At 41.5% G+C, this 15,784-nt stretch overlaps 1 protein-coding gene across 2 annotated transcripts in view; it reads right to left on the bottom strand.

The window, feature by feature from the left end:
* Positions 1-15,784, bottom strand: part of stxbp5l (syntaxin binding protein 5L) — a 226,349-nt gene that overhangs the window by 94,684 nt on the left and 115,881 nt on the right. For both annotated transcript variants that reach the window (XM_071914581.2, XM_071914582.2), the window contains exons 4-5: positions 11,789-11,889; positions 563-697 (exon numbers count right to left, since the gene is read on the bottom strand). In XM_071914581.2, the coding sequence (XP_071770682.1) occupies positions 563-697; positions 11,789-11,889 (236 nt within the window). The remainder of the gene's footprint in view (positions 1-562; positions 698-11,788; positions 11,890-15,784) is intronic.

Below are 15,784 nucleotides of genomic sequence, written 5' to 3'. Positions count from 1 at the left end.
CAACACACTGTAAAAAATAGCCATCGTAACTAGTTGTGTGCCGTCTTGTATCGAGCCTTTAAAAAACAAAAAAAACAACAACAAAAAAACATATTTTTCTTAAAAGAAAATCAATGAATCAAGTGACATTATCTTGATACTAGTGGAGTGATCCGCCTTATCTCAAGATACTGTCACTAAATTCTCCAGACAGGTGAAACTGCATAGGAAGCAAGGAGGAGAGGAGAGGAGGAAGGAGGAGAGGATGATGGAGGAGAGGAGAGAAGGGAGGTTTGGAGAGGAGAAGAGGAAAGGAGGTGAAATTTTCTCACCCCATTGGCAGATTCTTTTCACTTGTTTTAAGGAAAGCAAGATTTTAAGACTCAATACGAGACTAAATAACTTTTTAACGTGAATATTTTTCTAGTGTGGCTGCACTAAAAACAGTCTGTTACTTTGTCAACTCCATATTCATCCACCATTGTACTGTATGTACTGGATCCACAGCTATCTACACCTCTTCATCATCACCATCATTATCATCATCCTCATCAGTGTCAGTTTAGGAGCATTAGCAACTCACAGTTCTATGGCCTTGTTCCACATGATGACGTATCCGGACAAAATGAAGGACTCGATGTTGACGATGTGTGTGTTCCCGCGCTCCGTCCCCACATACAGCCATTTACTCTGAAAGGGAAGGTGGCAAAACGTGATCCTGCAGGAGAAAGAGAAACAAGGGAGGAAACAGACCGGGTGTTAGAAGAGGAACAGTCACACAGCGGCCTCAGCTCCACTTTGAAATGACTTGTGTCCGTGTGTGTGTGTGTGTGTGTGTGTTTCCATACAGTATACACCCTAGCCTACAGCCATAACTCCTTCTGTGAATATATCCAGCCCAATAACTGTCCTCCTCTCAGCTAAGCCGTGTGCATTTCAATTTCCGCAATAATATCATGATTACGATTGGGCTAATTGTGTGGACTTATTGGTTTACCACAATAAGCGGATGGCTGACTTAATTGAAAATACTTGCAATGAGACTTTCCTCCAAATTACTATGAAACAACGAAGGGTTTTACAGAAAAGTTTTTCTCTTCTAAAAATGCACAGATCTATGAAATGTCCATTGGTCTGAGCTAAAATCAATGAGTGGACACAACAGAAGCCAATGGGACGAACACAAGCCAGCGGGCAGTTATTCAATGGGACAATTTTGGCAAGCAATTAGACCGGTTAAAGCTGCTTTCTAGCCATGATGATAGAGACGGCTAGCAGAGCTTTATGAAAAATGAAATTGGTTGCTATAGCCTACTAACTAGCGTGGATAGGACTCTGCATACTTTTAGTGGTGAGGACTCGAGTCACATGACTTGGACTCGAGTCAGATTCAAGTCACAATTGTAATTGCTTGAGATGACTGAAGAGAAGACTTGACTTGACTTGGGTTCTGCTAACTTGGGACTTGACTTTGACTTGTACTTTGTTGACTTGAAAAGGTTTCTAAAGTCTTGACAAAAAATCTTGTGTTTGTGTAAATGGCTTAGATTGAAAGTGATGAGATTTGTTCCACCAGACGACAACATTTGTATGAAATGATTGAATTTATTGAAGTTGAAACTCATGATGCACTTAACACGTTTTTATCCTATTAAAACCATATTGTATTGAAAAGTCCTAGATATTTAGTTTTCTTTAAGATATTAAATTGATACTGGACTCTTGATTTGTTCTGACTTGACTTGCTGTTCTACATTTAGACTTGAGACTTGACATTAATGACATGGACTTGACTTGGACTTGACTTGAGACTTGTGCCTCAAGATTTGAGACTGACTTGGGACTTGAGCAAAGCTGACTTGGCCACACCTCTGTCACCTCTGGGCACAAGAACCCTGTACCTACCACATCACTATCAGCCTCCATTCACTTCTCTTGCCTGCTACGTTGCCTCTCCTAATTCTCAATGTACTCTCTATATCTCAATGAACTTCTGCACTCACAGCCTGTGAGCTGGCTGTTGAGGAGCACCATGGTGAAGAGTTCTGCCCCTCAAAACATACAGCTGAAATCTATTGCTTTTGAAACACTTGCCAGGGGTGAATGCTTGCACGCTTCCATGTTCTTTTATTACATTACAGAGCAGCATGTACAGACTTGAATTGGCCCGCCATTTTTCATACACTCACCACTCCTCTGTAACATGCGATGTTAATTATGAAATCATTAGCACGTCAATAAATAGCCATGCAGCCAAGCGTGGTATTCGTGTGGCATATCATAATAATTCAGAGGTATGTGGCGCAAGGCTGCTTAGGCTGTAATTCCTCTGGCATTAGCATCCATCATCTTTGTAAGCACCTTATCCAGGGAATAAAGATCAACACACACTAATTCAGTCCTGTCCATGCTGATTACCTCATCGGGATGGGAGGATCGCTGGGCCCCAGCTCAGCACCACCCCACCTCTACCCACCCAGCGAGAGACAGGATTATTAGATAGAAGACAAATAGCATGGCAGACAATTCAATAAGGATTTAGGGGCCTGGGGAGATGACAATACTCAAACTGGCAGGAGAGGGCAGAAGAGCAAGAGAGGATCATATTTGACCTCACTGTTTTTACAGTGTTACTGTCAAAAGCGTCCTCCGAGGCAATGCATCTAGGGATAACGCACCAAATTTACATGTTTTAGCATAGCATGCTCCCTGATTCTTTTCTACGGAACAGCTTGATGTTCCTCAGCACCGCAAAAAACATCTATCTTAGTCTCATATTCAGCCTTAAAATCTTATTTTTCTTCAACCAAGAGAAGAATTCTGCCAATGAGATGGTGAGATAACTCCATTTGTTTCCAATGCAGTTTCACTTCTTTCAGGGATTTCCAATAACTGAGTGTCAGTATCTTGAAACAAGTCAGAATAAGGCAGATCACTGCACTACTATCAAGAAAATGACACTTGATTCTACAAAATTCTTGAAACAAATTGATTTGCATTGGAAAGAAGTGAAATTATCTAACGCCACTGGCAGATTTTTTCACTTATTTTAAGAAAATTACGATTTTAGGACTCAATAATTGACTAAATGACTTGTCAAGATGGAGATTTTTTGCAGTCAGGGATCTATTGTCGGTTCACTTCTAATTCTCCAACATAAAAAAACAACAACAACAACAGATGAGATAAATCTAAGCCTTTTCAATAGTATCTATATAGGTCACATAGTACAAATCATGTATGATCTTATCAAAATGTTTTGTATCGTTCTTCCAAATTGCCTTTATTCACCAAAAATGTCCATAATAACCCGCTGATTCATAATGATTCTTTCCCCGCACAAGAAATCAGCATTGAGGAGGAGGCCTCTTCAGAGAGACCACTTAGCACTGATGACCTCCGTCATCTGCTGTGCATTTGCATAATTGAAATGTCACAGGAATATCAAAAAAGAAAAAATCAAAGCCTCAAGCTTTTAGACGAAAACAAGGGAAGGAGGGAGGAGAACCTGGCAGGAGGGAGAAGAAGAAGAAGGGGAGAATACGCAGGTCCAGAGGGCAATTTGGGGGAAAGTCAAAGGAGTTGTTTTGACTCCTGACAGTCGGACTCATAATTATCAATCAGAGAGGACAGGAGGAGACGTGGGTTTAGCCGCCAGCTGGCAGGCCACCGAAAGACCAGCTGAGGAACAAATAACCTTAATGAAGTAAACAGATAAAGAGATTAATTGAAGTTGTCATCTGTTGGCGACGTCATCCGCGTCACCGCCGACCTTCCCATCTGCTCCGCACGAGACGTGATGCTACTGCTTAAGGAATTCATCCCAAAACTCCATAAATCCACTACAAAATATTACCTGTTGAACGTTTCTAAAGCACAGAGGATTGCAACGGTGCTATTTAGTATGCAAGAATCTTGAAATAGCTGATATGTTAAATGATGTTGTATTTTTTTTTAAGGGTAAGCGTCCAATTTTGTCCAAGTGCTGCATATCTCATTTTGGAATGAAACTCCTCAAATGCACTAATCAACTACTAATCAAAGGGCCTGATTAGTAGCTCATTAGAGTTTGTATTACTAGAATATGTACTGTGTTTGTGTGTTTGTGTGTGTGTGTGTTTGTGTTGGGGCAGGGGGTTGGGGGTAGGATGGAGAACTTTCACATACACACTGCCAGAATTTGGTAGTGACAACCAAACTCATGAATGATAGTGAATGCGCAGCAGACGGAGTAAAATAACTAGACTGTGTATGTACGGGTAACAGGAGTCACTCCACTCATCTGATCTCGTGATAGCTGTAAATAATCTCTGTTACCATAGTGACGTTTACTTCAGACCAATATGGCGGCTAGCATCATCCGTGTTTTCAATGTACTTGACACCAGTAACACCAGTAACCAGAGGTGTACATTTTTTGACGCAAATTCAATCAGGGAGACTACCTAAATCCGCCCTCCTCTCTAGTTCGTTCATGCTTTCTCTTTACCCAATCAGAGTTGGTGAACACTTTCCCTCTTTTTCCAGAGAACCAATCAGAGTTAGCCGTCACTTCCGTCTCTTTTTCAGAGGGCCAATCGTCTGTGAAGTGACGGGAGTATAAACACGTCACCTACTATGCTATTGTGCTACTCACAGATCTATGCTGTATGCTGCTGTCCCTCCTCCACCCCATCACCACCAATGTCCAGGCTCCAGAGGAACTCCCCAGAGGGACTTCCTAATTCCTACGTCCATCCCGAATGGGAGGAGTTTCTCCATGGAGCTTACGCCAAAGTTTCCATCATGTTTCGCTTCTGAATAAAGTTTTCATTTGAGCATTCAACCTAGTCTCTCCTGATTGAAATAAACTTGATAAACTTGATACTTTTATGCGACGCACTCTCTGTGGACGCAACATCTGGGTTGCTCCCAGACTGGTAGAAGCAACTGCAATGTTGAGGAAACAGGCTGGATAGAAAATCTGAGAATATCTCACTTACTTTTTCAAATTAACAATGATAATGCCTTAGGTCACAAATGAGTGTACCAGCCCCAGTCTGGTTCTGGTACACACTACTCTAACTGAATCCACTCTTAAAGGAATAGTTCACCCAAAAATTAAAATTCGGTCATTATCTACTCATTCTCATGCCAGTACAAACTCTCACCCGAGTTTGTACTGGCATGAGAATGAGTAGATAATGACCGAATTTTAATTTTTGGGTGAACTATTCCTTTAAATTCGGTAGTCAATACATGCACTTTTCAGGTATTGACTATCACCTTACAGGATTAAGCACTCCAATGAGGACTGACGGCCATATTTAGCTGCAGTGTGTATGTAGCCAGTGTAACAGTCAAGGAGAGGTTTCTGGCAGGAGATGGTGACTGACAGTTATCGCACAAAGCGATTCCCTCCGCCATTTCCAGTGACTCACAGTTAGTTCTCGGGGGATTCTGAGGGGGTGTTGCGGTGCTAATTGTCAGGGGTTTAGCCTGGAGACACAGAGCTAACCGGCAGGTCGCTTCCCAGCCTCTGATGGATGACTCATGATGGCTTTTTTTCTCCTTTTATCTGAGCGTATGATTCACTGCCCTGCCACTGGGGAGCTGGCGGCTCTACCACCTACCAACTCACTACAGGTAGAAGGCTACTGAGTGATTTCAGCACCTTTGGAACAAGGCATTTTTCTGAGTTTCACCTTTGTGTGTGTGGGGGTATGTGCACTACACACAAAAAAAGATGTGTATCATTGCCAAACAATAAAATATAAAGTAAAATAAAAAATAACCTAGTATACAATATTAAGTCAATAAATCTCACACAGTCCAAATGGAGAGGGAGAGTTTCCTTGAAAGAACATGGCAGGATATGGCTGCAATACAATAGAGTTAATTGTAGTAAATAATAAAAAAAATTTAATTATGAATTTTTTTTTTAATGTTTGATATTCCCTCATCACTCCTCTGTTCTCATTTCAATAGTAGAATACTTTCATTTCAATTTTTCAATTTCTTTTGACTTATTGAATTATATTCTATACTGTTGATTCACTTGTTAGCTCCCTGTTAGTTGAAACTGAACCCTTGAGGAAACTTGAATTAAATTAAAAGCTGCAGTTTTGATCTTATTACTTCTCTTCTCACCTTTTTGGTAAATTAAAATGTAAGACTGTTTGCGCCGCAGCTTTAAAATTCATACCACAGCCAACACGGCTATAGAAGTATGTAGAAATAAAGCTGTGTGTGAGTGTGTGTGTGTGTGTGTGTGTGTGTGTGTGTGTGTGTGTGCGTGTGCGTCTTGTTATGCCGTCCCAGGGGCATCACCGGATGGAAGTCACTCTCACAAAGGGACGCCCAGAGAGAGGTCTTCCACTGTGACATTCAACTTTGATTCATCCACTTAAAATGAAAGCATTAAAATGTCCCCCTGCACTGAGAGTCTGTGGTGATGTACAGCTACAAGTACACAGTTTTGACAATTTCCAGGTCATTAAAGCTAGCCGAGAGCCCTGAGATGTCACAGCACACCCCCTGATGATGGCCTAGTCGGGTGATATGCTGGTTCTGTTGCATGAAATTAAATGACAATCTGACTGGAAGCGTCCGCAGCCTTAAGCGAGAATGGAGAAAGGCTGAGTGTAGATTGAGAAACACCAAACTTTAAAGCAATATTCCATTTAGTTTTAACATGTAGGTTATTTGGCACTTAATCACCATGAAAACCAGAATATAAACTACTCACCAAGATCAGATGCAGCTGGACGAGTTTGTAGCATTCAGATTTTTACTTCCCATTCATTTGAAGGAGCCACGAAAATAGACTGAAAACTGACATTTAACACATTTGTGATCAGAGACGTGATGCTACTGCTTAAGGGATTCATCACAAAACTCCATAAATCCACCACAAAATGTTACCTGTTGAACGTTTCAACACCACAGAGCATTGCAATGGTGCTATTTAGTATGCAAGAGTCTTAAAATAGCTGATATGTTAAATGATGTTGTATTTTTTTTAAGGGTAAGTGTCCAATTTTGTCCAAGTGCTGCATATCTCATTTTGGAATGAAACTCCTCAAATGCACTAATCAACTACTAATCAAAGGGCCTGATTAGTAGCTCATTAGAGTTTGTATTACTAGAATATGTACTGTGTTTGTGTGTGTGTGTGTGTATGTGTTGGGGCAGGGGGTTGGGGGTAGGATGGAGAACTTTCACGTACACACTGCCAGAATTTGGTAGTGACAACCAAACTCATGAATGATAGTGAATGCGGAGCAGATGGAGTAAAATAACTAGACTGTGTATGTACGGGTAACAGGAGTCACTCCACTCATCCGATCTCGTGATAGCTGTAAATAATCTCCATTACCATAGTAACACTTATTTCAGACCAATATGGCGGCTAGCATCATCTGTGTTTTCAATTTACTTGACACCAGTAACACCAGTAAGAGGTGTCATTCAATCAGGGAGACTACCTAAATCCACCCACCTTCTAGTTCGTTCATGCTTTCTCTTTACCCAATCAGAGTTGGCGATCACTTTCCCTCTTTTTCCAGAGAACCAATCAGAGTTAGCCGTCACTTCCCTCTCTTTTTCAGAGAGCCAATCGTCTAAGTGACAGGAGTATAAACACGTCACCTACTATGCTATTGTGCTACTCACAGATCGATGCTATATGCTGCTGTCGTTCCAGTCGCTGTGCTTACCTCCGTCCCTCCTCCACCCATCACCACCAATGTCCAGGCTCCAGAGGAACTCCCCAGGGGGGCATCCTAATTCCTACGTCCATCCTGGATGTACTCCTAACTTCATGAATGGGAGGAGTTCCTCCATGGAGCTTACGCCAAAGTTTCCATCATGTGAACAGATTCAACAACAGATCCTGCTTTTAAGACAATAAAGCAGTCTTGAGTCCTGTCATTTTGCATTTCTATTCTTGCTTTACACTAAAATTACTATTTAAAAATAAAAGTAGATCCTGTCTTCCAAATCTCCTAAATGCTCTGCTATGTTCTCTTCTATCAATAAAAATGCTATTCGGTGAAATTATGTTCTAAAACGTTGGACCCACAGTCAATTGAAAATCACAGCAGCAGGATCTGTTGTTGAATCTGTTCACCAACGTGTTAAATATCACTTTTCAGTTTATTTTCGTAGTAAAAATCTGAATGCTACAAACTCGTCCAGCTGCATCTGATCTTGGTGATTAGTTTACATTGTGGTTTTCATTGTCAAGTGCCAAATAACCCCCGTGTTAAAACTAAGTGGAATATTGCTTCAAGTCCACCTTAAAGGAGCTATTGGCTTCATATAACCAAAAAGTTAAGGATGCAAGAGCTGCTTATTTCTTTGATTTGATGTCTCTAATCAGCATAAACCTAGGTTCCTTTTCCAAACCATTGATAAGCTTGTAAATCCTGCTCTATCTCCTGTTCCTATCTTAGTTTTCAAACCGTGATTGTGAAAATGTTTTATCATTTTTTGTTGACAAGACAAACATTATCAGATCTAAGATTAATCCTTAACTGTCGAGCCAGTTTAGCCCTATTTCCCTATATGATCTGTTTGATATAATTTCTCATATGCGGATGTCATTTAGTCCCTTAGACATTGTACCCCCATCTTTCCTTTAAGAGATCTTTAGTGCTATTGGCCCAGAATTACTCTCTCTCTGTGAGTAGCTCTCTTATTACTGGCTGTGTCCCTGACTAATTCAAGCAGGATATGATTCAGCCTCTGCTGAAAAAACCCAACCTTGATCCTTTGCATCCTCAAAACTACAGATCCATATCCAAGCTCCCGTTCTTGTCTAAAATCCTTGAGAAAGTGGTTCCTATGCAACTCCTAGACGTGCTGGAAAATAACAATATATTTGATAAATTCCAATCTGGCTTTCATCAGCAACAATCAACTGAAACCGCTCTCCTCAGGGTCACCAATGATCTCTTAATGCCTGCTGATTCTGGTAAGTTCTGCTGTTACTTGATTTCAGTGCTGCATTTGATACCAATGCTCATGGTGTCCTGCTGGATAGGCTCAGGCAGGGGGTGGGTTTATCTGGAACTGCCCATGCTTGGTTTAGATCATAGTTGCCAAACAGAAAATTCTCTGTTTCCATTGGCAATTATGCTTCATCATCTGCCCTTCTAACATGCGGTGTGCCCCAGGGGTCAATTCTTGGTCCAATTTTGTTCTCACTAGATATGCTTTCTCTGGGCAAAATAATTCACTGCTTTCTAAGCCTATATCTTCACGGCAAGGACAATAATAATATCTGGCCTTTAATGCTATAATACAGCTGCAAAACATGCAACTTTCTTAAAATAATAAATAAATTGGATATATTAGGCATTATTGGTGTGTTGTCTGTGTGTACATACACAATTGCTCCCTTTTGCCTGACATTGGCTTTTCAATAATGACAACAATAATGTTGGGACGTTTTAGGGTGTATTCCATTTGCTTTTGAGCTTGTTGTATGGGCGTGGCCAGCAGTGAGCTGGTTGTGGCTATCAAAGTGAGGCTAGCGGCCATAAAGCAGGGAAGCCACAGCAACAACAAGAATGGAGCAAAGCAGTAAGTAAAGAAAGTACAGTGAAGCTAAATGTGCAGCAGACAAGAACTGTTCAAAACTACGATGAACATTGCCGTTGGTTTTCCACGCTGGTGCCATCTAAAAGAGACAGAAGGGCTGAATTGCGACACAGAGCTGCTTGTATACTGATAAACATCTAGGATACAAGCCAGTATGCTAGGTTTGCAGTAAGCTAGTGGCGCTAGATTATCCCAGAGTTCATCAGACAGTTCGTCAAGATGACTGACAAGAGTTGGGCATGAACTTCCCAATTGAGGGTGGGAGGGCGGGACTAACAGTACACTTCACTGCTTTAAAAGTATGGAAAACTACACAAAATCAAACAAATTCACCACTGTACTGTGATTTGCTTGCCCCTGAAAACATCTGTGTATGCCACTACTAGTAATATTAGCCTGCCGTCAATGGTATAAAACAACAAATGGAATGAGTCTAGAATTCCTGAATATTTACATCTGGAAAAGTTTGGAATTATTGACTGGAAAAGAATGTGGGAGCCCTGCAAGTAAACATTTAAGAAAAATAGCCGCCTACTACTCTCTGTTTCCTTACAGTCTGCATTCTAACAGTTTTCTAACATAAGTGACTGATGGGTAAAAGCCTGTCACTGGATTACAGAGACAGAGAGTTCTTTCCTTAGCAACTTGGAGACAAAGAACAAACTTCTCCCACTCATGATCCTTTAAGCCTTTGGTCAATTACAAGAGTGGTCCTGGTCCTAGTTTTATGATGTGCTGTTTTACTGCGGGATTGAGATTCTTCTGTCTCTTACTGAAGTTTATTGCTCTTCTGTGATGAAATGTGACCGTGGAGAGAGAATTCGCCCTGTGACTCAATTGAAGTCCTTGGCTTATAATAGCAAGATGGTAGAGCTTCCTATGATATGTGATTCACCACAAGTCAGACTTGCATTAACTCCTCTGACCCTGCACTTTATGAACAAAGGAACCAGTCTGAAAATGTGGATTTAGGATTTGATCCTTGAATGAATGCGTTACATTCAGTGCGGTAAAATTCCTCGTCTGTGGCCCAAAAGACTTTATCACTTGGAGGAATGAATAGAATGCTTTTTTTCATTACGTAATTTTGTAATCTTTAGAAAGGAAATATTAACAGAAACAGAAAAGTAATGAGTGCTATCAACAGTTACCAATTATATAAACTTAAATATGGATTTATACATTATCACCAGGGACTATAAGGAGAGAAATATGCGTATTCTTCTGCGAATCATTGGGATTTATTATAATTAAGTTGTTTTACATTTCATATTTTCATGCAAAATTGTGCTTTACTGAATGTAGGCACTTTGTAAAACAATATAGTTCAAAATTGAGACAGACAATTGAGATGTACCTTCAAATTCACATAAGAAAGTTCTCCCTTAAGCACCTCTGTTCCTCAGAGATGCAAACTGAATGTACCCTTTCAAGTTCACTTTCATTGTGTGTGAAGATTGCTCCCATGGATTTCTGCAAAACCTCTAAAGTGAGACAGGTCAGTGAAAGGGAGGAATGGTATAATAACTTAACTCTCCCAAAGCGCTTAGCAGCAAAAAACACTCAGTGCTAACCCGGTCAACAGTGACTACGTCTAAGTCTCTCCAAAGCCTGCTGTGACCCATTTAGACTTCGGCTTTATGATGTTCTTGCGACATTGTGATACACATCTTTACAGCGAGGGTCGGCATGTCTGAGCTTTATCAATGAACAAGGGGCATAAGAAAGTCTCAGGACGACTCAACTTATCACATCCTCCATATTTCTCTCTGTCAAACATTCCAAGACCTTGTCCTTAGTCAAAAAAGTTAACTTTGGTCAGCGTAGCACTCTTCAAAGTTCTGAATCTCAAGCTAAGTTTGCCAAACTCTGAATTTTATTGCTTTACTCGCCCCTTAACACTAAAGAAAGTCACTCTCCTCGGCTGTTGCAGAAAGTCAGCAAAGTATTGGAAAGGGCTGCGGAGCGCTGGAGAAAAACATTCTGAAATATTGAGGCTAGAGATGCGAGCTTATCTCTCAGGTATTCACAGTGAACCTTGAGACATAGAGATTTATTCAGTCAAACATTTTATTTATTTTGGTGTATATACTCACCTAGGACAGTCAAATCCATCTTCCATCAGAGCAAGGGCCCGAACTGAGCAAGGATGCGTGTCTGAGTGTGTGTGTGTGTGTTTGTGCGTGTGTGTTTTCATGTTTTATAGGGTGCAGATTTCTGCTCACCTCTCTCTGTTGAATTTTAGCGAATGCAGGATCGCCGGTCGCCTCTGACGAAGGTTCCACAAGTGTAGCGTGTCGTCTGCACAGGCCGTGACCAGCGCCCCCTACAGACCAGAAACACAAACATCAGCACTGAATCCTTCATCCTTCAAGGACAGGCATAAAGAAGGCGGCTCAGTAACATACATGTGAAAAATGGTTTGTCAGGATTGTCGTGGATGGGGAACCAAGATGTTTGCTGTCAGTTTTAAAGGAAACATTCACCCTTGGATACTCTTACACTGTTAGAGGTCATCAATCTATGCTGTTCAGTACATTCCAGTCCAAGTTTTGTAATTTACTTTTTTTGATGTACCCACTTACCCTTGTCCCTTGCTCAAAACACTTCTTGTCTTGTAGCTGCATTGCATTCTGGTCTATTGAGGTTACATCGGTGAAAAATTGTGAGTCTAGAAAGAAGCCCATGCTCTTTAATTCTGAGGCACTGACACCAAAACCTGACATATTTTAGATAGTTGAAAACTGTTCTGCTAGCAAACAGTCTCACAAAATGGACCCAGAAATGCAAGGTACATCACAGATAGTTATTTTGTAACAGTGTTAAAGTGTTTTAGGGTGACTCTTACCTTTAAAGGATGTAAATATAATAGGAAGAGACGTGCAAGGGAAAGAGAAATTGGATGTCACTGTGTATATTGGGGTTGCATTTTAATGCCAGGTGTAAATATAATCCAGCTACATCAGATCCAGACACAATCTAGATATAAGACACATGTTAATGCCAGGTGTAAAGGCAGCAGAGTCACACAACCAGTCAACACCGCTGCATCGAATGCATAGCATCACTATGCAGAGGGCTGCTGAGCACACCAATGTTCATACCAGGGCTAATGAAAGCAGCTGGTGGAACTGTTTCAAATCAATAGCCAGCTCTCAGTGCAGCTTGGATGTGTCACCGAGCACGCTGATAATTAGCCCTAATGAGTTTGGAATTGAGAAAATGGCGGTGAGGTGGAAAAGAGCTGAAAGAGAGAAAGTACCTTGAAAAAGGTAGTAAGCAAACTGGTGATGGAATTCCTGGAATATCGTAGAATTTTGAGAGGCATTATTCCAGACAGGGAAATTGAGGAATGTGACAAATTCTCTGGGGAAGTCAGGGAATTGTACAAAAGGAATTACACCCAGAACAACTTATTTCACACATTAATTGCATTGGATGGTGGGTTTGAGCTGTTTTTCTCCATAGCAAACCTGACTGTAGCGGAAACCAGACTGTTTACCCCTTTAGAACTTCTCTGAGCTGGAAAACATTAACAAACCAGGGGGGAAGAATATTTTTAGGTCATGGAAGCACTTAGCTGACTTAGGGCCAGATCTACTAATGTCACAATTGCAGGCGCTGTGCAAAAGCAATTGCGGGTGCAATTGGTACCGGCAAAGCAAATGAGCAGAGGCGCAGATAATTAAAATTGCAACTGCACATAAGGGCCAAACAATGAGTGCAATAGCCCGTTTGCTGCAACTTAATGATGGACAAAAGAAGAGCAAATTTCTCTCCAGTTGAGCTGGAAGTGTTGGTGGTGGATACAACTCCAAAGAGCTCTCTGCTGCAAAGAAGAGATATCGTACCAGCGTGTAAAAAGACACTCTGGGACAACATAACAAAGTGAATGCAGTTGGGCACCAGAAGCGTGATTTAGCAGAGGTAAAAAAGCACTGGTATGATATATGAACCAAAACGCTTGCCACAAATAAAGCCTCTGCACGATTGTGGCGGCTCCTGTGAGGAAGAGCCATCGACTCCCTTGGAGGAACAGATGCAGCAGACCCTGACTGAGACGCAGGTGACAGGTGTGGGAGGGATGGAGACCTTCTGAAGGTACGGTTAAATATAGCTGGAGAAGCCGCACACACCTGTCTCCATATTGAGTGTGCTTTCTGCTGCTCTGACTTAAATGGTGCATTTACTCATTTAAACCTAAATGGAATTGTAATAAAAATCTAATGAGCGCATGTTTGCAGATGACTGTCACCTTGATCTTTGAGCCGGTTCCATAGATGGAGTCGGAGGCTAGGGCCAGCCTCAGTGGAGCCATCCAGTGCACAAAGTAATACGAAATGCTTTTCCTAGGTCTTAAATTACGTGCACAATCAACAGATGATCATCATCTCTTACCACTATTACCACTGTAACATCTATTAGCACTTGCCGGCTCTTGATAATGCCAATTTCCATAAAGGACTGGAAACCTAGGAATTTTACATGTATGTAGAGTATGTGTTTGTGGTCACTAAAGTTTTTGTTACAAACAGACATGCACTACAATTTTATTGGATAGTGTGTGTGTATGTGTCTGTGTTATGCTTAAGCTGATATATTGATATGCAAGTTGGCCCTTTAATAAAAATTAGATATCGGCCAGTCAATGTCATCCGCTGCCAGTATGATGGAGGTGAGGATCTAATTTTTCTAAACAGTTTCAGGGGCGTCAGTCTGTAAAACCTGTAATGAAACCTGCATCACCCTGCCATAAGGAGCTGCTATTTGAATGAATTTCATTAGGCTTTCAATGGAGAGTTTTAGTGTCCCATGATGGTCTAAATGCTTTTTCAGAGGGTTTTCCACCCTAACTAGAATAAAACTGGGTGAAACACTGAATTCTTGTCATTTTTTGTGGTGTTGGTGCATGTATTTTTTCACCCATGCATGTTTGTTTATACTTGTGTATGTATTTTATGTGTGTGTGTGTGTGTGACAGTAAGTTTAATCGGCTTTCATGTTCTACTGTATTCATCCTCGTAGAGGTGTGTGTGTGTAGAACATACTTCCCAAACACCGAGGAGGGCTACAGTGCTACAGCCACTTCTTGGGAGGGACACACACACACACTCACACACACACAGATATATATATATACACACACACAAGCAAGCATATGCTCCGATCAGAGGGGTACAGAGGAATCATTACAGATACACAAACACCAGACAAATTCACACACACAAGCACACACACACACACACACACACACACACCTCCCTCTCTCAGCAAGCTCAGTGTCCATTATCAGAGCAGGTTCCTTCATGTTTAATTCAGCAGCCTCTTCCCTCTGGCAGCAGGCAGCAGAGAGAGGGTCGCTGTCATTCCTCTCCGGCCCAAAATTGACACGGCGACATTGAAAGGAAGTCGAATGAGACTGTCACAGCAGCCCAGAGCTCTCGCTAATTCGGTTATATTTCCCCACGGCCCCCGTGGACGAGGATGTCTGTGTTTTCTGGGCATCATGACCGACTGAACATGAGCGCTTACTGTTCGCTCGTCGTCGGCTATCTGCGCATCAGGAAATGAAAGAGGCTTTCAGCGCCCTGCCACGTAGCGGACATTAAGCGCCATTATGTTGACAGCTTCGTCCTGACAAACCTATGTACCAGCTGACCAACCTTGGAAAAAACATAACTACAACAGGCCTGCTAGGAGATGTGTAACCTGTATTTAAGCAGGGGAAGTCAGCTGCTCCATGCTCTTTTCCAGCAGCAAGATGCCAACCTCAAATGATCAGAAAGTGTAGTAAGAGGTCGTGATTCTCCAATACCCTAGATTTTATTATTTCTGGAAAAGTTTTACTGTATTTGTCTATAAATTTCGGTCTACTTTTGTTAGCATTCTGCATTTTCAAACAATGCAGCCGCCAACCCCTGACTGCTTAACTACACTGGGTGTGTTTCTGTTTCGTCCGTTTGTGTCAGAAGGGTCGGATCAGATACGCAACCATTTACTTCAATGCAACCTGCTCCACTGGCCGCGTATGCAGCATGATGACGAATATGCAGACAGAGCCGGATCAGAGCCGCAACTCTGGACATACGCATGACTTCTATTTTTGCAAGACTATGCATCCGTCTCTTGCAGATTTGAGCCATATAAATGTATATAAATGCCAAGATTTTGCTTATTATAGTCATTCATCAACATGTCAGTAAACAAAATAAAGGATACAT

The sequence above is a fragment of the Centroberyx gerrardi genome, chromosome 10 (assembly GCF_048128805.1).
Source record: "Centroberyx gerrardi isolate f3 chromosome 10, fCenGer3.hap1.cur.20231027, whole genome shotgun sequence".
Lineage (NCBI taxonomy): Eukaryota > Metazoa > Chordata > Actinopteri > Beryciformes > Berycidae > Centroberyx > Centroberyx gerrardi.
This window is presented reverse-complemented; position numbering and strand designations above follow the sequence as displayed.